At 39.4% G+C, this 24,364-nt stretch overlaps 1 protein-coding gene across 3 annotated transcripts in view; it reads right to left on the bottom strand.

Annotated features, from left to right (window-relative positions):
• Nucleotides 1–431: 431 nt before the first annotated feature.
• The window catches only part of LOC122555175 (solute carrier family 22 member 15-like), an 81,601-nt gene continuing 57,668 nt past the window's right edge, over nucleotides 432–24,364 (bottom strand). The window contains exons 11-12 of one of the 3 annotated variants that reach the window (XM_043700907.2): nucleotides 8,188–8,376; nucleotides 432–4,005 (exon numbers count right to left, since the gene is read on the bottom strand). In XM_043700907.2, the coding sequence (XP_043556842.1) occupies nucleotides 3,919–4,005; nucleotides 8,188–8,376 (276 nt within the window). In that variant the 3' untranslated portion in view covers nucleotides 432–3,918. Of the gene's footprint in view, nucleotides 4,006–8,187; nucleotides 8,377–20,291; nucleotides 23,286–24,364 lie in introns of those variants that run through there. The other 2 variants (XM_043700908.2, XM_043700909.2) reach the window with 2 other exon arrangements.

Genomic DNA, 24,364 nt, shown 5'->3' on the forward strand with positions numbered 1-24,364 from the left:
AATTGTGGATCACTAGCATCCAGAAAGAATTGTAAAGGCCGCTGCAAGTCCAGTTGACTACGCTTAAAATAATGAATGATAACCTGTGCAAGACACAACAGAATTGTCATAATCTGTGTTGAGTGCATAATTATACAGGATACCTTTACCAAACACAGACAGCATTGTTCTTAGTTACATTGTATGACTAAAATTGAACATAGCCATCACTAAATAAATTTAATGTATTCCACCATCGCTATCTACACTACATAGAGTCAGTGGACTGTATTGACTGCAAGTTTTGCTAGGTAATACTGAATCAATTTAAGCATATCTTAACATATGACATTTTTGAGCTGGTCCATTCCATAAATTTTAATGAAATAAATACTTATTATAAGCAAGGCAAACAAAAAATGTTTTAAGAATTATGTAGACTTTTTATTTCTTTCCAGCATGTTCTGGATTAGTGAATTTACATATACATAAATTGTACAAAACACTGGAAAATCTCAGTAACTAGTTCCAATTTTGAAATTTATGGAAGCCTGGAGAAACTTTGCATCTGAATAAAATTGATACACATAATAATGATAATAATAAACAGTTAATTGGGTGAACACTTTGGCACTCTATTGAGAACTTGTTCTGTACTTGCTATATGAGTGAGCTCTAGAAATATTTCCTGTACTCATTCATATCCAGCTGTTCTAATCCACTGTAAAATGAAAACAAATATAAACATTTTGCTCTATCTATTCCAGTGCTAGAAGTCAGACAAGAGCCACAGTTAGGTGCACCCAGTTGGCCCTATTCACAATTGCAGGAATAAGATACATTGGATACACAGGTAGGGGGTATTGCAGTTCAGGTGGCCACACAGTAAAGTTTTACAAAGAATCTGAAGAGCAACTCATGTCTTTGAGCAATCTTAAGTCTCCTCAGTTGCCATTTTAATTGACTATTTGCCAAACGTTTTGGCAAGCTAATTGAAATTAACTTTTCTTTTCAAGAATGATAACACTTTCACAATGCACGAGATAGTACAAAATATAGAACTTTATTTTTGAAAATGTTAGTGTAATTATGTGTTACAAAATCATGGTACTATGTTTTTGATATTAGTTTTTACTGTATAATATCTGATTATCCTAGTGCTTGAAAGAGTAACTCTGCTGCATTTTTGTCAGCTTTTTGCATCAAATTCAGCAAACATTTGTCCAACAGAGAGGTAGGATTTTACTTCAATTCAAAATCTATTTTCAGAGGACTTTGCTACAAAGCTTACAATAAATCTAAAAGAGAACTTAAACATTGGTCCAAATCTTCTGGTCAGAGTCAGATGCCATTTTTCTAATGTTGGTCAGGCAAAAGTTTACCTATTTCCCATTTTCTTTATTTTTCTGGCCAACCTTTACAGGTTTGATTCTTCAAAACTCAGTCAGCGCAGGAAACTGTAGAGGGAGTAGGGGTCACACACCATTTTTACTGCACGACCTGCCACATACTAGAATAAGTTCAAATTCTGCAAACTCTTTGCATGTTAGTGTGAGCATAAGAATGTATGGTAGAATATGTATGTGTGTAAAAGGGTAAGGTATTCTGGGTGAAGTAAGTTGGAAAGAAGTTAGGGTGATTGAGTTGTAGATAAGGTAGTGAAAGAAAGGTAAGGAGGCAGGACAGCAGAGTGGTGAGGTAGAGTCAGGCCTGCTCAAGTCAGTGGTGGGATATTGGTGGAGAAGATCAGGATTGGGAGAGTAGTCAGTCATATAGTTATCAAGGATTTAGTTTTTTTTATATTTTTCATTTCTTGGGTCACTATCCAGGTTAGCAAGTCTTGCCCAAATGTCTGAATTCAACTCACCATTATCGACATTCATGCAGGGTCCTGGGGTCCTGGAGAAAAACCTATTGGATGTTCATACATCCCAGTCAATTTCCACAGAGTAAACGCATCATGCTATTCCAAGGGATCTGACACATGTCTTTAGAGATATGTCTGGTCTCTAGCAGGAGATTGGAAAATCTGGACCAATGTCTCTGATGAGCATTTTATTGATAAATTAAAGCCATGCCTCTTGATCAGTTTTAGCTGTGAATGATGCTGTTTAAATTCTTCATTCTAAAGTCAAACCTCTGCAATCTATCTTAAAGATTGTTAAAAGCAAAAATGATTAGTTAGGCAAGGTGGTGCAGAGAAATGTAAACAGAATGCAGAGAGAAAAACAGAGCTTATGTTTTCAGTCCAGTGACTCTTCGCCTATTCTGATGAAGGATCACTGGACGTGAAGCATTAAATATGCTTGTTTCTCTACAGATGCTGCCAGACCTGTTGAGTTATCTCCGACACATTCTGTTTTTGTTTCGATTTCCACTATCTGCAGTCCTTTGCTTTTATTTTGGTTCAGAAAAGTTATCTTTGCATTAATGTGATAGAAGTAAACACAGCTTAACAACAACATAATGCCTCGCAAATGTTATTCCCTTGAAACCGGTTCAAATGATCTTAACCTAGTTCTATAATGGACTTGGACTCAGAGCCTCAAACTATCATAATCTGGAATTTAACTGACAATTCAACTGTGTAAATTATTAAATTGGTTAAGTGATGAAGATTTTATTATCATATAGTGGAAATATGTAAAATTAAGGATTTAATGAGAATATTGAATGATTACCTACATAGAAACAATGTGCATAGTTACAAGGAAAAAAATCAGAAGATTGGCACCAAGTTAAAAAGCTCAGAGAACCAGTACAGAGCTGCTGAGCAGAAAGACCTCCTCCTGCATCATAATGATTCTGTGCTCCTGAAAATGCTTTTCTCAGATTGGGCAGAGCAGAAAGACTTTTATTGTGAATTAGACCATGGTCTATCTAATTTGAGCATCTGATGCTAATTTTGGAAGACAGCGTATACATGTTCCATTTTCAACATAAATCTCACCTTGATCAACATAATTTTTTTCTAAGAGAACATGCAACACCATCTTCTGAAAGCAATTATTGACAGACAATAAATGCCAGCTTTGCAATTCTCGGCAACAAATATAAACCACACAGCCTACCAATGAAAATTAGGTAGATGTTTGTCCAGTGGTCACACAGGAAGACTTTAAGAATTTGAGACATGTGCAAAAAAACTTCATAAAACTATAGAGCAGCCTGCATTTTAGAGGCATCTCAAAGCATTTTACACATTCATTTAAAAAAAACAGTAGTCACTGTTGAACCGGAGCCAAATACAACAGTTCATCTGTGTTGAGCAAGATCTTACTAATGCAATGAATGCAGTTAATAGTTTCTTAGGAGCATCAACTGAGAAAAAACATACGTTTTGAGCAGAAAATGGGAAGAACTCCTTTTGCTCATCTTCCACAAGTGCTGCTGTGATTTTAACATTTGCCTGTAAGCTAAAAACCGGGATGGATCTAACTTTACTGATTCTTCCAAAGGACCACATCACAGTCTGGTGGAAGTATTGTTCCTGTATTCAAATCGCAAAGTCAGGCCAGAACCAACAGGCCAAGTCAGAAATGAACACTGCTAATCAGGCCAACCTTAGTATGCAAAGGAAAGAGGCTGAATATCAACAAATGTATGAATATATTGCAAAGATATCTATTAATACAAGTTTCCAAATAATCGAGGACCACCAACATCATCAAAATAAACCATATATTAAATTCACATGTCAAAGTAGATAGTAGAATACTCGAAATATTGCACCATCAGAAATATTTGTATTATTGACAGGTCACAGTTTGCAAATACCTTGAATGTGACACTGCCTGTAACATCCCAGTTACTACTGCACCATTGCAAGAAATAAACTATGCATTGATGACTCTTAATAAATTGAAAAACATGTACGTAAAGTGCTGATAATGAATTGTCACTAAATTGCAATTTGATTTGTAAAATAATCTTTGAATATCACTTGATCAATTTGGTCTCTTCATCAGTATCACCATCCTCTTCATTCTCACCATTATGGTCTCCTGCATGATTCCCATCACTTGCCTGTGAATAAATAAAAAAAAAGTTGCACTCATGAAGCAAAGGTAACTTTCACCATTCTAGCTTTCATCAAAACCAAAATGACAATTTTCCAGGTTTTGCTTTAAAAAGTAATGGTGTCAGCAAACACCACATCTGGTTGCTTCACAGAGGACAACAGATTATGTAAGGGAGTATGTGTTGCACATAGTATTGAATACTACTTTTGTGGAGCTAGGTTAAAAATCACACAACACCAGATTATAGTCCAACTGGTTTAATTGGAAGCACACTAGCTTTCGGAGCGACGCTCCTTCATCAGGTGATTGTGGAGGGCTTGAATGTAACACAGAATGTATAGCAAAAATTTGCAGTGTGATGTAACTGAAATTATACATTGAAGAATTGATTGTCTGTTAAGCCTTTCATCTGTTAGAATACAGTGATAGTTTCACTTCTTTCATGTTTAAATCACAAAACTCTTTTTTTTAAAGTTGCATTCTCGGATTAGCTGTTAACAATGGTGATAGCTAGACAATATGTTGAAGGTGTTAGCCCCCTGTGTTCTCTGTCTATGACCTGATGTTTAGATTGATTCCAATCTAAAAAGTGAGATAACAGAGCTAGGAACTAATTATACACAAATGTTCCACTGGGCCACATTCATGTGTCAAGTCGCATGTAACATTTTACACAGGACATTGGCCTAATGCATTATTCTTACTAGGCAGCCTGGTAAACTATATTAAACACAAAGTCTTCTAATCTTTCTAAGTCTAAATTATTCTAACTCATGACAACCAGAAGACAAAATGTGGTGCGCTTTGGTCTGCAGATAGCATGTAAGCCAACATGAAATTTTTGTGCAGCCACATACAACATCTCTGTAAAGTACTTTCCCAGGAAATAAAGATGGATTCAATATATAATTTCATTCCACAAGATTGCAACATTATCATCCCTTCTTATCCATTCTTTTGTCCAAATTCTGAGGTGTTCTTTTTCCTCACTCGTCATTTTTACACGAAATGCTAACTCTCTCTCGGGCAACTTTTTCACACAGAGGGTGGTACATGTATGGAATGAGCTGCCAGAGGAAAGTGGTGGAAGCTGGTACAATTGAAACATTTAAGAGGCATTTGGATGGGTATATGAATTTGAAGGGTTTGGAGGGATATGGGCCAGGTGCTGGCAGGTGGGACTAGATTGGGTTGGGATATCTGGTCAGCATGGATGGGTTGGACCGAAGGGTCTGTTTCCATGCTGTACATCTCTATGACTCTATAAATACGGATTCATTTGCTGGGTATTTCTAACATTTTCTTATTTTAGATTTCTAGCAACCATATAATTTTACCATATGTTTCCTTTTTTTCTGTAATTTTCTTGTAGATCTTCCATCCTCCTTTTAAATTTTAGTTTCCTAAATAAGTCATTACTTCCCAATAACAGAAATCACAGCATGAACAACAGATTTCAATTATGCTTACATCGTAATTGTATGTGCTTGCATTTGATTACCAACTGCTAAGTTCAATTAGGTCTGTGCAAGTAATGTTTGACTGAGTGATCCAAAGTGCACATTTTCATCAAGATGAACTTTGGGGAACTTAAGCTATTTATCCCAGAAGTATCTAATTAGTAATTGTGCCAATGTAGATTACTCAATTATATTGTAATCAACTAAAGTTAACAATTGGACAACATTACTTAACATAAATGGAAATTCAATGTTTCAGATGGTGTGTAAAAATATGTTGAGGTTTCAAATTTAAACATTTCCATGTCCTCAGTTATCCAGCTGCATAACAAAATTTATCAGAGATATGTAATGTTAAAAGAATTTCAGTATATCCCATTAACTGTGGGGAGGCGATGATCTATTGATATTATTACTGGACTGTTATTACAGCAACCCAAGTAATGTTCTGGGAAGCCGGGTTCGAATCCCAATATAGCATATGGTGAAATTTGAATTCAAAAGAATCTTAAATTAAGAGTCTCATGATGACCATGAATCTGGCATCAGTGTTCATGTTACCAGTAAAGTGCATGAATACAGGCAGTCCCTGGTTGTGAACAGGCACTGTTCTGGAGTCCATTCGCGAGTTGGAATATAATGCAGGACAATCTAAAGCAGCTGTCCATGAGTACAGGAAATGTTTATATATTGGGTCTTTAAAATTATACCTCTGTATGAGATTGCATTCATTAGTATGAGTGTTCGTAGTTGGATGTTTGTAAATGGGGAACCAAATACACAAAGAACAGAATATCTCTATTTACAGTAAGACAAGACTTTCATTTTTGTACTCTCTACCTAAATAGAGACATGACAAATTAAACATCAACTTATAGTAACATAGAGGTCTACAGGACAGAAAAAGGCCCTTCAGCCCATCAAGTCTGTGTTGGTCAAAAACAACCACCTAACTATTCTAATCCCATTTTCCAGTACTCGGTCCATAACCTTTTATGCCTTTGCATTATAAGTGTACATTTAAATACTTCTTAAATGTTATGAGGGTTTTTGCTTTTACCACCTTTACCACCATCTGAGTGAAAAAATGTTTCCTCATATCCTCTCTAAACCTCCTACTCCGTACCATAATTAAAAGTTTCCAGCCTAGGCAACATCCTGGTAAATCTCCTCTGCACCATCTCCGGTGCAATAACATCCACCCTATAATGTGGATTTCAGAATTTGACATAAGATACTAGCTGTGGCCTAACCAAGTTTTATGGAGTTCCTGTATAACCTCCCTGTTCTTAAACTACATGCCTTGGCTGATAAAAGCAAATATTCCATATTCCTTTTTTAAGTACTTTATCTTCTTGACCTGACTTTAAGGGATAAGTGGATATACACACCAAGGTCCCTCTATTTCTCAGTGCATCCTAGAGTCCTCCCATTCATCATGTATTCCATTGCCTTATTTGTTCTGCTTAAGTGCATTACCTTACAGTTATCCAGATTAAATTCATTTGCCACTGAGCAGCCCATCTATATTCTCCTGTAATCTAAGGCTATTTTACTCATTATTTATTTTGTATGAAACACGAACTTACTGATCAATCCTCCTACATTCAAGTCCAAATAGTTTATATATACCACATACAGTCGGGTCCCAACACTAATCCCTGTGAAACCTCACTGGGCACACCTTCGATCATTACCCTCTGCATTCTGCCGCTCAGTAAATTCTGGACCCATTTGTCCAAATTTTCTTGGATCCCACAGGTTCATATCTGTACAACGCAAGATCTCAACAAAAGCCTTGCTGAAGTCTAAGTAGACTCCATAAAATGCATTGCCCACATTTGCATACCTGGTCACCTTTTCAAAAAATTCAATCATGCTTACTGTTCTTGATTAATCCCTGTCTCTACAAATCCAGATTACATCTGACCATCAGAACTGCTTCCATTAGTTTCCCCATCACTGAAGTTAGACTGACTCGGCTTAGTTTCTTGGTTTATCCCTTGCTTCTTTCTTGAATTATGGAACTACATTAGCTATCCTCCAGTCCTCTTGCACCTCTCCTGTGGCCTGAAAGGAATTGAAAATTATTGCCAGCATCCCTGCCAATTTCTCCCTTGCCTCACCCAATAGCCTGGGATACGTTTCATCTGGTCCTGCATATTTGCCTACTTTTACACCTGCCAGACTCGTCTCTGTCCATGCTAATTTCTTTAAACATATTAGTAGTCTTTTCATGATCTAATATTCTCAAGTATTAACAATCCCTGTAGTAAGACAATATGTGTTTGCAAAGGGTTTCTGGGGTAGGTGATTCCAAATCACAATATGTTTTCAGGCTAGTTCAAAATGATGGTCTCTGTTGAAATGAACAGAAGCATTTTAGGATCAGACAGCCCCTCTCCAAAACTAATGCTACCACACTGACATCAGTAAAAAAAATGAGAATAATCACAAGTCAATGAAAATAAGTTTTGAATAAGGGATAATACTTAAAAATATCTAGACATAAATAAACCTAGCAGAAAATATTGCTGTAGACTTCCTCCCACGTTTCACAGGTAGATGTTCACTTAGCACAGCAAAGTGACTCAACATCAGGCTTTTTATAAAGTGAGACTTAAGCTGCAGATTTGCTCAAAACTGGAGTTTCTGTCAGATTTAGTTCGGCATGAGTTGAAACAAATAACAATTAACAAGCCTTTACGTAGATTATACATATATACCATTTTATTTTCCTGTGACTGCAGTGGGACTACTTCTTCCCCAAGCTGGCGATATGTGATAATGTGCAGATCAGAGATCTTTTCTGGAAGAGATTTGTCCAATGTTTCAGGCAGCAACAAACTGAGGACGCCTGCTAGCAGTCCGGTGGCTCCAAACACAACAAAATGCAATGATGCCTGAATGGATTTCTGTCAAGGGCAGGAAATAATATTAGTTATCCAATGATACAAGAATGACACTGGACCATGAAGATATAAGTGACACCGATAACGTAATAAAACTCAGAAACTAAATGATGAATTGTCCATGGTATCCAGGGATATGCAAGATAGATGGATTAGCCATGGGAAATGCAAGGTTAGAGGATAAGGTAGGGGGGTTGATTCTGGGTGGGATGCTCTTTGGAGAGTCAGTGTGGACTCAATGGGCCAAACAGCTTTCTTCCACACTGGCAGGATTTTATGATTCTAAATGTATTCCTTGCGCTAAATAGTTTTTAGTTTTTCTCTGCTCACCTGTCTGCAAGACACTGCACTTCACGGAAGGAAACTGATCATGGGTTCAGAAGGAATTTCCATCTCATATCCTATGGATATCAGGAGCTTGGTGCTATCTTGTCCAATTACTATTGTCCATTTATAATCCCAGTTACTGATAACAGATTATAGTTGGAATTTAAACCAACCCATCACTGCAGGAAATGTGGCCAGGCTCACTAAACTGTACAAAAGGCCACATGTAAAAGAGTCGATGCCAGGAATAACCTCCCACAATTAAGTTCAAGGAGCTGATACATGCAATTTATCTGCTTGTGGAAAAATGTCAATTGGTTAATTAAATAATTTGACAATTACGTGAACCCATGCGAATTTAGCGGCAGTTACGAGATTAAATGGACATCACACAGCTTTCTTGTTCATATGTAGTGGCATCCTGTTTTAAATCTATGGTCTCTTTGAAGCAGTGAATTAAAAAAAACACACATACAGCTGTATCACCAAAACTAAATTACTAATTTATTATAAAACCCAGATTTACTCAAATAATTTCCTTACATTCACGGTGGTAGTGGAATGGGCAGTAGAAGTAACTGAAATTCTGAGAAAGATGCATTCAATGGCAAGCTAGGTAAATTCATGACTGAGAATGAATAGACAAATAAATATTCTAGGATAGGAACAGATGAACTAGAACAGAATGAGGCTCGTGGAATATAAACGCTAGCATGAGCTAGATGAGCCAAAAATGCCCACTGAGTCATAGAATCATACAGCACCAAAACAGACCCTGCAATCCAACCAGTCCATGCTGAACATAACCCCAAACTAAACTAGTCCCACCTACCCGCTCCTGGTCCGTCCATATCCCTCCAATCCTTTCCTATTCAAATACTTAACCAAATGTCTTTTAAATGTTGTAATTGTACCGACATCCACCACTTCCTCATGAAGTTCATTCCACACATGAACCACCCTCTGTAAAAATATTTGCCCCTCATCTCTTTTTTAAAATCTCTCTCCTTTCACCTTAAAAATTTGCCCCCAGTCTTGAAATTCCCCATCCCAGGGAAAAGACAACTACCATTAACTATATCTGTACCCCTCATTATTTTATTGATATCTATAAGGTCGCTTCTCAACCTCCTCAAGCTCGTGAAAGAAGTCCTGGCCTATTCAGATTTTCTTTAAACTCAAACCTTCCATACTCAGCAACATCCTGGTAATTCTCTTCTGAACCATCTCCAGCTTAATAATATCCTTTCTATAACAGGGCAACTAAAACTGGGCACAGCGTTCCAGAAGATGCCTCACCAATATCCTGTACAACCTCAACATGGCTTCTCAACTCCTTTACTCAAAGTTCTGAGCCATGAATGCAAGTGTGTCAAACACCTTTTTAAGCACCCTGTCTACGTGTGATGCAAACTTCAAAAATGTATGTACCTGAACCCACAAGTCCCTCTGTTCTACAATGCTGACCAAAGCCCTCGCATTAATTGTATAACCCTTACCCTTGTTTATTTTACCAAAACGCAATACCTCACATTTATATATTGAGCTCCATCTGCATTATTCAGCCCACTGACCCATATGATCAAGATCCTTTTGTAATCTGACAAAACCTTCTTCACTGTCTACTATGCCATCTGTAAGTTGTACCTCTTGACATATTCAATCAATTACAGGTATTTATTAATGCTTATAAAAAAGGCAATAGGTGCACTGATGAGTCACCACGTTTTTAGCTAGGCCACTATTTTTATTTCTCATCCCTAATTACCCTTGAGAAGGTGGTCTGACACCTTTAGGAAACATCAGGGTATTACTTAAATGATGGCATACTGGGAAACTGGATATAAAAAGTGTGTCCTTGTCTACCAGCCAATCAAAGCAAGCAATTAGGAATGCAAATGGTATATTGGTTTTCATTGCAACAGGATTTGAGTCCAGAAGTAGCAATGTCTTGCTGTAGTTATATAGGGTGTTGGTGAGACCACATTTGGAGTGTTGTGTGAAACTTTGGTCTCCCTACCTAAGAAAGATAAACTTGCCATGGGGGAGTAGAGCAGAGGTTCACTACCAGGGATAATATTGAGGATCAAAGGACTGTCATAATCGAGACAGATTAGTTTCACTGGACCTGTATTCACTAGAGTTTAAAAGAATGAGAGGGAGTTCTACTGAAAAAATAGCAATAAAATAAATAGATAAAATAGATAGATAAAAATAGAATTCTAGCATAGCTGAACAGGACTAGGAGGTGCCGATGTTGGACTGGGGTGGACAAAGTTAAAAATCACACAACACGAGGTTATAGTCCAACAGGTTTATTTGGAAGCACTACCTTTTGGAGTGCCGTTCCTTCATCAGGTAGTTGTGGAGGTTAAGATCATGCTCACAGAATTTATAGCCAAAGGAGTTCAGTGTTATGGAGATGTGACACAGTAAACAATCTTAGATTAAAACTTTCATCTTTTATAATGGAATACGCTGGTTTCTGTTCTTTGATATGTAAATCCCAGAGCTTCTGTTAAATTACATTTTCAAGCTAGCTCAGCTTTTAAAACAAAAGGTGTGAAGTCTGTCTGTGTCCCAATGCTATGTCAGACTGACAAACACCCTGTATAGTTTTACAGCATTTTACATGGATTCATGCAATTTTTGAGCAAAATAAAATGTAATTCTGCAAAAACAAATTCACCCCATAAGTTTATATGTATGCACATGTAGGAGCGACAGATTGAATGTGCATGTGAGCGTGTGCGTGCGGGTGTGAGTGCAAGTGATAGAGTGAGAGTGAATGTGTGTGTGTGTGCGTGTATATGTGTGTGTAAACTTGAACAGGTTAGACATTAGATTAGATTTCCTACAGTATGGAAACAGGACCTTCAGCCCAACCAGTCGACACCAACCCTCCGAAGAGTAACCCACCCAAACCCATTTCCCTCTGACTAATGCACCTAACACTATGGGCAATTTAACATTCACCTGACCTGCACATCTTTGGGCTGTGGGAGGAAAGTGGAGCACCCGGAGGAAACCCACGCAGACACGAGGAGAATGTGCAAACTCTGCACAGACAGTCGCTCGAGGCTGGAATCCAACCTGGGACCCTGGTGCTGTGAGGCAGCAGTGCTAACCACTATGCCACCGTGCTGCCCAGCGGGGTGCACAAAGTTAAAAAGTTAGAAAGGTTAGTTGCAAGGAGAATGTTTTGCCTGGATGACAATCTAGAACCAGGTCACAGTCTCAGGATATGGAATAGGTCATTTAACCTATAAGGTGTTCGTGAGACCACATTTGGAGTGTTGTGTGAAACCTTAGTCTCCCTTCTAAAGAAAGACAAACTTGCCATGGGGGAGTACAGCAGAGATTAGGAATAGGGAAGGAAACATTGCTGCATTCAGATTGGCCAACCTATGGTATTGGCTAGCACGGAAGGCTGAGGAGTACAAGTTTAGATCAGAATGGTGCTGGGAAAATACAGCAGGTCAGGCAGCATCCAAGAAGCAGGAAAATTGACGTTTCGGGTAAAAGCCCTTCATCAGGAATAGAGAGCACAGGAGTACAGGTTACTGAGTATATTCCAGAATGAGATTGATAAATATTTAGATACTAAAGGCATCAAAAATAAGGAACATGGCACTGAAATAGAGGACCAGCCATGATCATGTTGAATGGGGAAGAAGGCTGGAAGGGTTGGATGGTCTACCCCCGCTCCAAGTTTCTTTGTTTCACTGGAGTTCATTCATGAGAAAGATGAGGCAAGTGAGAAAAGTGGTAGGCATATCAACATCGGAGTTGGGAAGGAATTTCTAGAATTCTGATCTCACGATAGCAAAGAACAATAACGTAGTTTCACATCAGGATGGAATGTGACTTGGAGGGAAACTTGCCAGTAATGGAGTTTCCATGCATTGGCTGCCCTTATCTTTTTAGGCAGCAGAGTTCACAGGTTTTGAGGTGTGGTCAAAGAAGCCTTGATAAGTTGTTGCTATGTATTTTGTATATGGAATACACAACTGTCACTGATCATCAGTATTGGAGAGAGTGGATGTTGAAGGTGGCTTATGTGGTGCCAATCAAGCAGGTTGCTGTGCCATGGATGATGCTGAGCTTCCTGAGTGTAGTTAGAACTGCACACTCCCAGGCAAACACAAATTAATTCATCACACTCTGATTTGTTCCTGGTAGAAGGTGGACAGGCTCTGAGGACTTCGTACATGAGTACTGCCAGCAAACTCTCAAACCTCTGACCTACTTTTGCAGCCAGAGTGTTTAGGTGGATGCCAAGTTCAGTTTCTGGTCAACGGTAACTTCGGGATGTTGATAGTGGCAGATTCAACTATGGGAATGCCATTTCATGAAAAAAAGGAGATGATCACATTTTCTCTTGATGGAGAATGTAATTGCTTGGCACATAGGGCATGAATGTTACTTGTTATGTACCAGCCCAAACCTGCTGTTGTCTGGACTTGCTGCATATAGATATGGACAATTTGAGTCTTGAAGGAGTCAGAAATAGTGCTGAAGAAAAATGTACAATCATTTACAAACATTCCCATTTCTAACCTTATGATGGAGGGAAGGTAATTGATGAAGCAGCCCAAGACAGTTGCGTCTGGGACACCACTCTAAAAAAGCACTAGAGCACTATCCCAGACCTGAGATGACTGGTGTCCAACAACCACATCCAATTCCCTTTATACTTAGTATAATTTTAACCAGTGAAGAGTTTACCCCAATTCCCATGGAGTCCAGTTTTGCTAGGGCTTTTTGAGTCACACTCAAAAAAGCCTTTATGTCAAGGGCAACTACTCTCACACCTCTGGAGATCAGCTCTTATGTCAATGTTTTGACTTAGGCTAATGAGTTCAGGAACAGAGTAGTCCTGGCAGATCACAAAATAAGCGTCAGCGAGCACATCATTGCTGAGCAAGTACCACTTGACAACTCTGTTAAACAGACCTTTCATCACTTTGCTAATGACGAAGAGCACACTGGTTGGACGATAATTGGCTGAACTGAACTGGTTCTTTATTTTGTGGATGGAATATTACCCAGATTTTCCACATTGCTGGGTAGATGCCAGAATTGCAGCAGTACTGGAGCAGCTTGGTTAAGGATGTGGCTACTTCAGGAACACAAATCAGGAACACTATTGCTGTAATGTTGTCAAGGCACATAGCCTTTTTTAGTACCCAGTACTTTCAGCAAAATGAATTGGTTGAAGACTGAGATCTGATGCTGGGGATGACAAGTGGACACAGATGGATCATCCATTGGGCACCTCTGGCTGAAAATGATTGTAAATACCTCAGTAATGTATTTTGCACTTGTATCCTGGACTCCCTTTTCACGAATGATAGGATATTTGAGGAGCTCTCACCTCCAGTTATTTGCTTATATAGAAACATACAAATTAGGATATTCTGCTGCTCAAGCCTTCTTTGGCATTCAATAAAATCATGGCCAATCTGTCTGCATTTTGACTTTCAGATATCCATCTACTGACAACCTATGATTTCCTTGGCTAACAAAGCACTTGCACTTAACCTGCACTTTAATAAATATTCAATTATTCCAGCTTTTTCTGAGGCAGAGTTCCAAAGTTGCACAACTGTCTGGAGAGAAACAAATTGTCATTTCTATCTTTAAAGAATGACACCTAATTTTAAAACAGGGCCCCCTGGTTCAGGAAACATATTTTATGCATCCACCTTGTCAGAATTTTATAGGATCTGATATACTGCTTTCTCACTCCTTCTAAACTCCAGTGGAAACAATCTAATTCATTTCAATCCATCCCCATAAGACAAGCTCTTTATTCCAAACATCAGTCTAGTAAACCTCCTCTGAACTGCCTCCAGTGTATTTGCATCCTTTTTAAGTATTCCAAAATTGCACACAATCTTTGAGGCATGGTCTCACCAATGCCCTGTAAAAATGAAATACAACATCCTTATTTTTTGACATTCAATTCCTTTTGTAATAAAGAAGAGCATTCCATTAGCTGTCCTAATTAATTTCTCTACCTACATACAGGTAGTTCTTCTATAACACAATGTTTGCATTCTTATGCAACCCCATGTTATCGAAAATTCGCACTTTAGAAACAGCACTTAGTGTTGGCAACATAATTGCATTACAGTCAACACATGTTTTAGAAGTTTGCGCTTTGGAAACAATGCCCCCAGTTCGTCAATTGCGTTATAGCAAATTTGCATAAATGAAACACACGTTATAGCAGAATGGTCTGTACTAATTTCTTGTGACTAATGCACTAGAACATCTAGACTCTTAGAATTTTGCAGTCATTCTTTTAAATGATGCTCCGTTTTATTTTTTCCAACAACTTCGCTTCTTCCCATATTTCACTGCATCAGCCAGTCTTTTGCCAACTCACTCAACCTATTTATGTCTATCTTATCCGAATGTTCTCTGTACAACTCACTTTCCTTCCCAACTTTGTGTTATCTTCAAATTTAGCTATTACCATACCATTGCTCCTCTCATCTAAATCATAAATATAAAAAGTTGAGGCTCCACCCCTGTGGGACTCCACTTGTCATACCCTGTCATAGACTCAAGAGCGTGGAAACAGACCTTTCGGTCCAACCAGTCATAGAGTCATAGAGATGTACAGGATAGAAACAGACTCTTTGGTCCAACCTGTCCATGCCGACCAGATATCCCAACCCAATCTAGTCCCACCTGCCAGTACCCAGCACATATCCCTCCAAACCCTTCCTATTCATATACCCATTCAAATGCCTTTTAAATGTTGCAACTGTACCAGCATCCACCACTTCCTCTGGCAGCTCATTCCATACACATACCATCCTCTGCGTGAAAAAGTTGCTCCTTAGGTCTCTTTTATATCGTTTCCCTCTCACCCTAAACCTATGCCCTCTAGTTCTGGACTCCCCGACTCCAGGGAAAAGACTTTGTCTATTTACCCTACCCATGCCCCTCATCATTTTGTAAACCTCTATAAGGTCACCCCTCAGCCTCCGACGCTCCAGGGAAAACTGCCCCAGCCTGTTCAGCTTCTCTGTATAGCTCAAATCCTCCAACCCTGGCAACATCCTTGTAAATCTTTTCTGAACCCTTTCAAGTTTCACAACATCTTTCCGATAGGAAGGAGACCAGAATTGCACGCAATACTCCAACAGTGGTGTAACCAATGTACTGTACAGCCGCAACATGACCTCCCAACTCCTGTACTCAATACTCTGACCAATAAAAGAAAGCATACCAAACACCGTCTTCACTATCCTATCTATCTGCGCCTCCACTTTCAAGGAGCTATGAACTTGCACTCTAAGGTCTCTTTGTTCAGCAACACTTTCTAGGACCTTACCATTAAGTGTATAAGTCCTGCTAAGATTTGCTTTCCCAAAATGCAGTACCTCGCATTTATCTGAGCTAAACTCCATCTGCCACTTCTGATTGGCCCATCTGATCAAGATCCTATTGTAATCTGAGGTAACCTTCTTCGCTGTCCACTACACCTCCAATTTTGGTGTCATCTGCAACTTCCTAACTATACCTCTTATGCTCGCATCCAAATCATTGATGTAAATGATGAAAAGTAGAGGACCAGCACCAATTCTTGTGGCACTCCACTGGTCACAGGCCTCCAGTCTGAAAACAACCCTCCACCACTACTCTCGGTCTTCTACCTTTGAGCCAGTTCTGTATCCAAATGGCTAGTTCTCCCTGTATTCCGTGAGATCTAACCTTGCTAATCAGTCTCCCATGGGGAACATTGTCAAACGCCTTACTGAAGTCCATATAGATCACATCTACCGCTCTGCCCTCATCAATCCTCTTTGTTACTTCTTAAAAAAACTCAATCAAGTTTGCGAGACATAATTTCCCACGCACAAAGCCATGTTGACTATCGCTAATCAGTCCTTGCCTTTCCAAATACATGTACATCCTGTCCCTCCAACAGCTTGCCCACCACTGAGGTCAGGCTCACTGGTCTATAATTCCCTGGCTTGTCCTTACTACCCTTCTTAAACAGTGGCACCACGTTAGCCAACCTCCAGTCTTCCGGCACCCCACCTGTGACTATTGATGATACAAATACCTCAGCAAGAGGCCCAGCAATCACTTCTTTAGCTTCTCAGAGTTCTAGGGTACACCCAGGTCCTGGGGATTTATTCACCTTTATGCATTTCAAGACATCCAGCACTTCCTCCTCTGTAATATGGACATTTTGCAAGGTGTCACCATCTATTTCGCTACTTTTTATATCTTCCATATCCTTTTCCACAGTAAATACATCATATAAAGACCTATTTATGAAGCTGTTTTCTGCCAGATAATTTTATATCCATGTTAATGCATTCCCTCTACAACACACTCCCACTTTTATGTGGTAGCTTGTGAAATGCTTCCTGGAAATCAAAGTACACTACATCTACAGGCTCCCCTATTTCCAGCGTGCTTGTTACTCTTTCAAAAACTCTAACAGATTGGTTAAAATGATATACTTTTCACTAAACAATGCTGATTCTTACAGTTTACCTTGGATTTTCCAAGTGCCCAACTACAACCTCCTTAATTATCAATTCTAACACCTCCCCTATGACAAACATCAAATTAAGTAGCCTATAGCTTCCTGTTTTCTGTGACCTACCCCTTTAGAACAAGAGCATTGTATTTGCTACTTTCCAGCCTGATGGAACCTTTCTGCAATCTAGCAAAACTTGGAAAATTAGCACAAACATATCCAATCCGAGCAGCATCAATAGTCACGACTGCAAACACGATCCATTGAATGTGGATTCATGTAGATGTATTTATCACATGCTGCTTAGGACAACTTGCATGTCAAAGAACTTATGTTGTACTTCCACAGTTTTTAGGTATGCCTGATGCTACTCCTGGCATGCTTCCTATACTCTTTGAGGAGAAATTGAGGTCTGCAGATGCTGGAGATCAGAACTGAAAATGTGTTGCTGGAAAAGCGCAGCAGGTCAGGCAGCATCCAGGGAACAGGAGAATCGACGTTTCGGGCATAAGCCCTTCTTCAGGAATGAGGCAAGTGTGTCCAGCAGGCTAAGATAAAAGGTAGGGAGGAGGGACTTGGGGGAGGGGCGTCAGAAATGCGATAGGTGGAAAGAGGTCAAGGTGAGGGTGATAGGTCAGACTGGGTTGGGGGTGGAGAGGTCAGGAAGAAGATTGCAGGTTAGGAAGGCGGTGCTGAGTTCGATGGATTTGACTGAGACAAGGTGGGGGGAGGGGAAATGAGGAAACTGGTGAAATCCGAGTTCATCCCTTGTGGTTGGAGGGTTCCTAGGCGGAAGATGAGGCGCTCTTCCTTCAACCGTCGTGTTGTTGTGGTCTGGCGATGGAGGAGTCCAAAGACCTGCATATCCTTAGTGGAGTGGGAGGGGGAGTTGAAGTGTTGAGCCACAGGGTGGTTGGGTTGGTTGGTCCGGGTGTCCCAGATGTGTTCTCTGAAACGCTCCGCAAGTAGGCGGCCTGTCTCCCCAATATAGATGAGGCCACATCGGGTGCAGAGGATGCAATAGATGATGTGTGTGGAGGTGGTGAATTTGTGGTGGATATGGAAGTTTCCTTTGGGGCCTTGGAGGGAGGTGAGGGGGGAGGTGTGGGCGCAAGTCTTGCACCTCCTGCGGTTGCAGGGGAAGGTGCCGGGGGTGGAGGTTGGGTTGGTGGGGGGTGTGGATCTGACGAGGGAGTCACGGAGGGAGTGGTCTTTACGGAATGCTGATAGGGGAGGGGAGGGAAATGTATCCTTGGCGGTGGGGTCCGTTTGGAGGTGGCGGAAATGACGGCGGATGATACGCTGTACATGGAGATTGGTGGGGTGGTAGGTGAGGACCAGTGGAGTTCTGTCGGTGAGGACCAGTGGGGCACTCCCTCCATGACTCCCTCGTCAGATCCACACCCCCCACCAACCCAACCTCCACTCCCAGCACCTTCCCCTGCAACCGCAGGAGGTGCAAGACTTGCGCCCACACCTCCCCCCTCACCTCCCTCCAAGGCCCCAAAAGAAACTTCCATATCCGCCACAAATTCACCTACACCTCCACATCATCTATTGCATCCTCTGCACCCGATGTGGCCTCCTCTATATTGGGGAGACAGGCCGCCTACTTGCGGAGCGTTTCAGAGAACACCTCTGGGACACCCGGACCAACCAACCCAACCACCCTGTGGCTCAACACTTCAACTCCCCCTCCCACTCCACCAAGGATATGCAGGTCTTTGGACTCCTCCATCGCCAGACCACAACAACACGACGGTTGGAGGAAGAGCGCCTCATCTTCCGCCTAGGAACCCTCCAACCACAAGGGATGAACTCGGATTTCACCAGTTTCCTCATTTCCCCTCCCCCACCTTGTCTCAGTCAAATCCACCGAACTCAGCACCACCTTCCTAACCTGCAATCTTCTTCCTGACCTCTCCGCCCCCAACCCAGTCTTACCTATCACCCTCACCTTGACCTCTTTCCACCTATCGCATTTCTGACACCCCTCCCCCAAGTCCCTCCTCCCTACCTTTTATCTTAGCCTGCTGGACATACTTGCCTCATTCCTGAAGGAGGGCTTATGCCCGAAACGTCGATTCTCCTGTTCCCTGGATGCTGCCTGACCTGCTGCGCTTTTCCAGCAATACATTTTCAGCTGCTTCCTATACTCTCCAATGAACCAGGATTGATCCTTTGGTTTGATGGTAATGATAGATTCAAAGATATGCCGCCAGGCCACGAGGTTACAGATTGTGATTGACTACAGGTCTGCTGCTGATGGACACAGCATTTCATAGAATCTCAGTTTGGAGTTGCTGGATCTGTTTGAATGTATTCCATTTTGCATGATAGTGTGTCACACAATATATTAATAGAGTATATTAACAACCAAAACTTTGAGAGGACATCAAATTAAAAATTCTGTGCTTTCTGCAGTCTCTGACATGGTTGACAATACCATTCTTTTTCAATACCTCTCAGGTCATCCAATTGTATGACTATTTCTCATCTGGTTCCATTCTGATCTGTAGATCACTAGCAATAGCTTCTCTTCCCACTCGTTTGGAACTGGAGTTCATTAGGATTGAAATGTTATCTCTTTTTGTTTCTCTACCGATGGTGCCAAACGTGAATTGCTCCAGCACTTTATTTTTCTTAAAGCAGATGTTAATTGATTACTATCACCTGCCATCTAGTTTACTCAAAAAATCCTACTGTTGACACAATGTAATCTGCTCTTTCCTAAAAAAATCCAGGTTTCCTCAGAAGGGTGGATATCTAACTGACTGTTCAAACAAACTAACCTGCCTGCTCATACAGTTTGACTTTGCATATGGTTGTATATACCATATCAAAATATACAGTTTCCATCCTTTAGTCACCACAGTACGTTCTCTCTATATTTAAAATCAAACAAGAGAAGGTATATAGTAATTGGTTGAATTTGAAACAGGATGGATCCTAAACCTATCATGGGAAATACTAAATAATTTCCTTCAATGTCCATTAGCAGTAAATGCTCCTGACAGCCATATTAATATAATGAAGATAAAATAACAGATGTATTCAGAATGACAATGTGAAGGCAGTATAATTTTAATATAATCAAAAATAGAATTGAAGGAGAGTTCAGAAAATTATCTTTACACAAAGGTTTGTTAGATTTTAAAATTTTCTGCCTTAAGTCATTTTACAATGTTTTTAGGTAGCTGCTTTTAAAAAAGTAAGAACAAAAAGGCTATAGGAACAGAATAAATGAGATTAGGTAACTGGTAGGAAAAACAATGGTGTAAACTTAATAGGCTGAAAGAATAAAATTAATCTGCTATACATTCTGTAATTGCAAACATGATTCGATAAATATTTCATCAATAAAGACAAAGCTGACAAATGTGGTTGTCGAGTGAAGATTTTGTTTGACTTATTGATAAAGGTTGAGAGACTTCACAGGGCAATATTTGTGACAGGAAATTAAAATTCTGAAATTTATGGAGGTATTGATAAAAGGTGCTCAGAAGTAATATTAAAATGTTTTTTTTAATCATTATTATTGCTCCATTGTAAAATTCCTTTTTATCTTCTTGTCTATTAAAATTCACAAATTAACCCCCACTACAGTAGCAATGGACACAATGGAACAATATGTTTTCTTATATTCCAAAAACTAGCTTTTGAAGGCACTAACTATTAAATGCCCTGGTGAGCATTTCTATGGTACATTCAATTATCATTATGTGGTTATAACTAAAAGATTAAGAATCAATCAAATCAATAAGCTTTCTGTGGAAATAATTTAATACTTGAATAAATCACAATTTTAACTTAAATTATCTCACACCAATCTAAAATTTATAAATTGAGCATGTGTACTAAATATTCCCAAAAGCAGTCCAACCCTACTCGAATATGAAAATTGAGCCTCTCATCCAAGTGTATCAGTGTTTGACACTTCTCCTAAATACAACGTGATGCTCAAACTCTAAAAATAACAAGAACAAAGACTCCACACTTGTCCTAAACATATGCTTTTGTTTAGTAGTTTTATAAGGGAATGTGGCTCCTGACATTTAACTGTTTTCTTTGAGGTAACTAAGTAGGAGTATTACAGATAGATTTTACTTCAGTGCAGAATCACGGTCATCTGAATGCTTTCTTCGGTTTTGTGCCAGTTGCTAATTCAAGGCAAGCATATTAACAGCCAAAATCACCTGTCAGCATTTCCCTTGCTCTATCTGAATTGAACAAACTCATGTAAGCATGTGAATACTGCAGGGAGTCTAAGTTGATTACTGTGTGGATATTTGGTTTTCACCTAGCAAATTAACTTAGCTACAAACATAATTGGCCACCAAAGGTGGTCACAGTTTGAAATATTTTTGATTTAAATTTGCATTGGCACTTCTAATTTATTATCTCAATAATATGCCAGGAGTTGCCAATACAGGGAAATCTTCACACCAACAATTTCAGAGACCAGACACACATTAAAGTACTGCTCATAGGATTGATATCCAGACTAATAACACACCACAAAATAGTTGGTCCAGGAACAAACTGTTTTTATATTGATAGTTAAGTTGGAGTCAATATTTGTTGAATATAACACAAATATTTTCTCTTACAGGTATTTTATTCCTGTTATTATCACATTTAAGATTCTTACCAGAGTATTAAGGCCCATTGTTTTATCTATTCAGTGCCTTAAATTGAACAAGAGGATAGAAAGTTTCATATGCCTGCAAAGGTTCAAATGGTCCAAATATCCTCCTTCTGTGCCATAAATTACTCCATGGCTAGATAGGCAAACAAACACATTCACAAGTTTTCCCTCAGGTTTTATTTAAGGCCATGAGAACTGAAAATAACCTGAAAAAGTACCAAAAATACTTGTAGCATTTTAAATCAACTTAAAATACATTAACCTGATTTTTCAATTTTGGAATCGCACCTGCTGCTGACCCCTTAAAAATACAGATGATTTAGTGAGCTTGAGAACCTAGGTTTCCTCTTCTCTAACATTCATTTCAACTGTTTCCTATCGGGGAATTGTTATAAAATATAGCAAATTAGTTCATCACCCAACAAAATTAGAAATTCCTAACTGACAGGAAAATAGAAAGCAAAAGAATTGCTGCACAGAAAGCAAAATAAAAACTGGGACAAATTGGGTTGAAACATAAACATGAAAGCAAAATTAAAAACAACAAAATAACAGTAATGTTTAAACATTCCTCTGATGGAATGAAATTCTACACTTGTAAATTTAACTTTTTAGGGTCAGAGAGTTTGTTCAGCAGTAACTATGATTTTGGGTGTGATTAATTACTCCGAATAAACCTAGACTTATTTTGCTTCCTACTTAAATTGTTGAAGTTCACGACAAATGAGTGATTTAAAAATTATTTCATCTTTCAAAGACTACATCAATGCAGTCTGTGCAGGAGCAAAGTATTATTGAGAGCAACTCCTACATTTCTACATTTAAATTCATATTTGGGGATTCCAGAATTGCTTTAGGTTTTACATTCTAAAAACAATGATGTTAACAGCCTCACTGTGAATACTACCATAAGTTTTAGACTGTTAAGTTGTGCTAAATGTAAGCAAACAATGCTTTTTAAACTGAACTTTACAATGAAAGCACTGAGAAGAACAGCAATTTATATTGCACTTAACCATGCTAACAGAAATCTAGATTTTTAAAAACAATAATCATTTCAAAACACTACAAATCAAAACAATTTCAGTTGCAGAAATAAGCATTGCAATTCTGTCATCACAAACAAACAAATAAATGAATGCAATTGACAATCAAACCATACAAATCATTACTGCGATAGCACTGCGTCACAAAGGTGATGACATGTATAACTCATGGAGCACAGAGATTTCCAATGAGATTTCTTGCATTTCCATTGACAACAACTTGCAAAAATGGTGCTGGATCATGCTGTGTTGTATTTCAGTTGTGGGCAGGGTGACAGTTTTTGCCTGTACATGGAGTTTATGGAGTTCATATTGATTTCTTGGAGCACATTTGTGCTGCTGCTGGTTGCAAATTCTGAGCCAGTATTTTCATACAGAGCTTGTTCATAACAGAAAGGATAATATTATCCCTCAGTTAATGGATTGATGCCTATTATATAGCATACACTTAAGCACTTGCAAAAAACTTTCTAAGTTTCTTAAGTCAATTCTGACCATACATTTTCATTTCACTGAGAATTTAGGACTGTTTAGCATCCAGAAAAAAGTCACTGCATGCAGAAATTTAAGCATGTGAGAAAGGGTAAGTGCAGAAGGGCATGAGATTGGACAGACTCAGTCAAGCATCCTTCCAAACTGTGTTAGGATTAAGATGTGAACAATACAAAGTTGAGGGAAAAGTGAGAAGGGTTTCATTATCAGAACAGTTCCAACAGAGATGCAGAAACTATTGACAGAACTTTCTGCTGTGATGAGCAGCATGGCAATAATGAGAAAGTTGGGGCAATCTGAAACGAGGAATTAAGAGGTCATGAAAAGGGGTCATGAAATAGCTTTAGCAAACAGGGTTAAGGAAAATCCCAAAGCCTTTTATTCGTATATAAGGAGCAAGAGGGTAACTAGAGAAAGGGTTGGCCCACTCAAGGACAAAGGAGGGAAGTTATCCTTGGAGTCAGAGAAAATGGGTGATATTCTTAATGAGTACTTTGTGTCGAGGAGAGGGACATGGTGGATGTTGAGGTTAGGGTACATACTTGATTACTCTCAGTTAATTCGACATTGCGGGGAGGAAATGTTTGGTATTCTAAAAGGCATTAAGGTGGATAAATCCCCAGGTTCGGATGACATCTATCCCGGGTTACTGAGGAAGCAAGAGAGGAAATAGCTGGGGCCTTAACAGATATCTTTTCAGCATCCTTGAACACGGATAAGGTCCCTGCTCCAAAAAGCCATCTCATAGACGCTCCACAAATTAGCTTTTCTTGCAATCCATTACCAACCTGATTTTCCCAGCCCACCTGCATATTGGAGGCCTTCGTGATGGGGGATGGAGGTGTACAGGGACTGGATGTCCATGCTGAAGATAAGGTGTTGGGGGCCAGGGAAGCGAAAATCATGGAGGAGGTGGAGGGCGTGGGTGGTGCCCCGAACGTAGGTGGGGAGTTCTTGGACTAAAGG

The sequence above is a fragment of the Chiloscyllium plagiosum genome, unplaced genomic scaffold, assembly GCF_037043375.1.
Source record: "Chiloscyllium plagiosum isolate Xiang-an unplaced genomic scaffold, Cpla_swu_hap1 HiC_scaffold_12, whole genome shotgun sequence".
NCBI lineage: Eukaryota > Metazoa > Chordata > Chondrichthyes > Orectolobiformes > Hemiscylliidae > Chiloscyllium > Chiloscyllium plagiosum.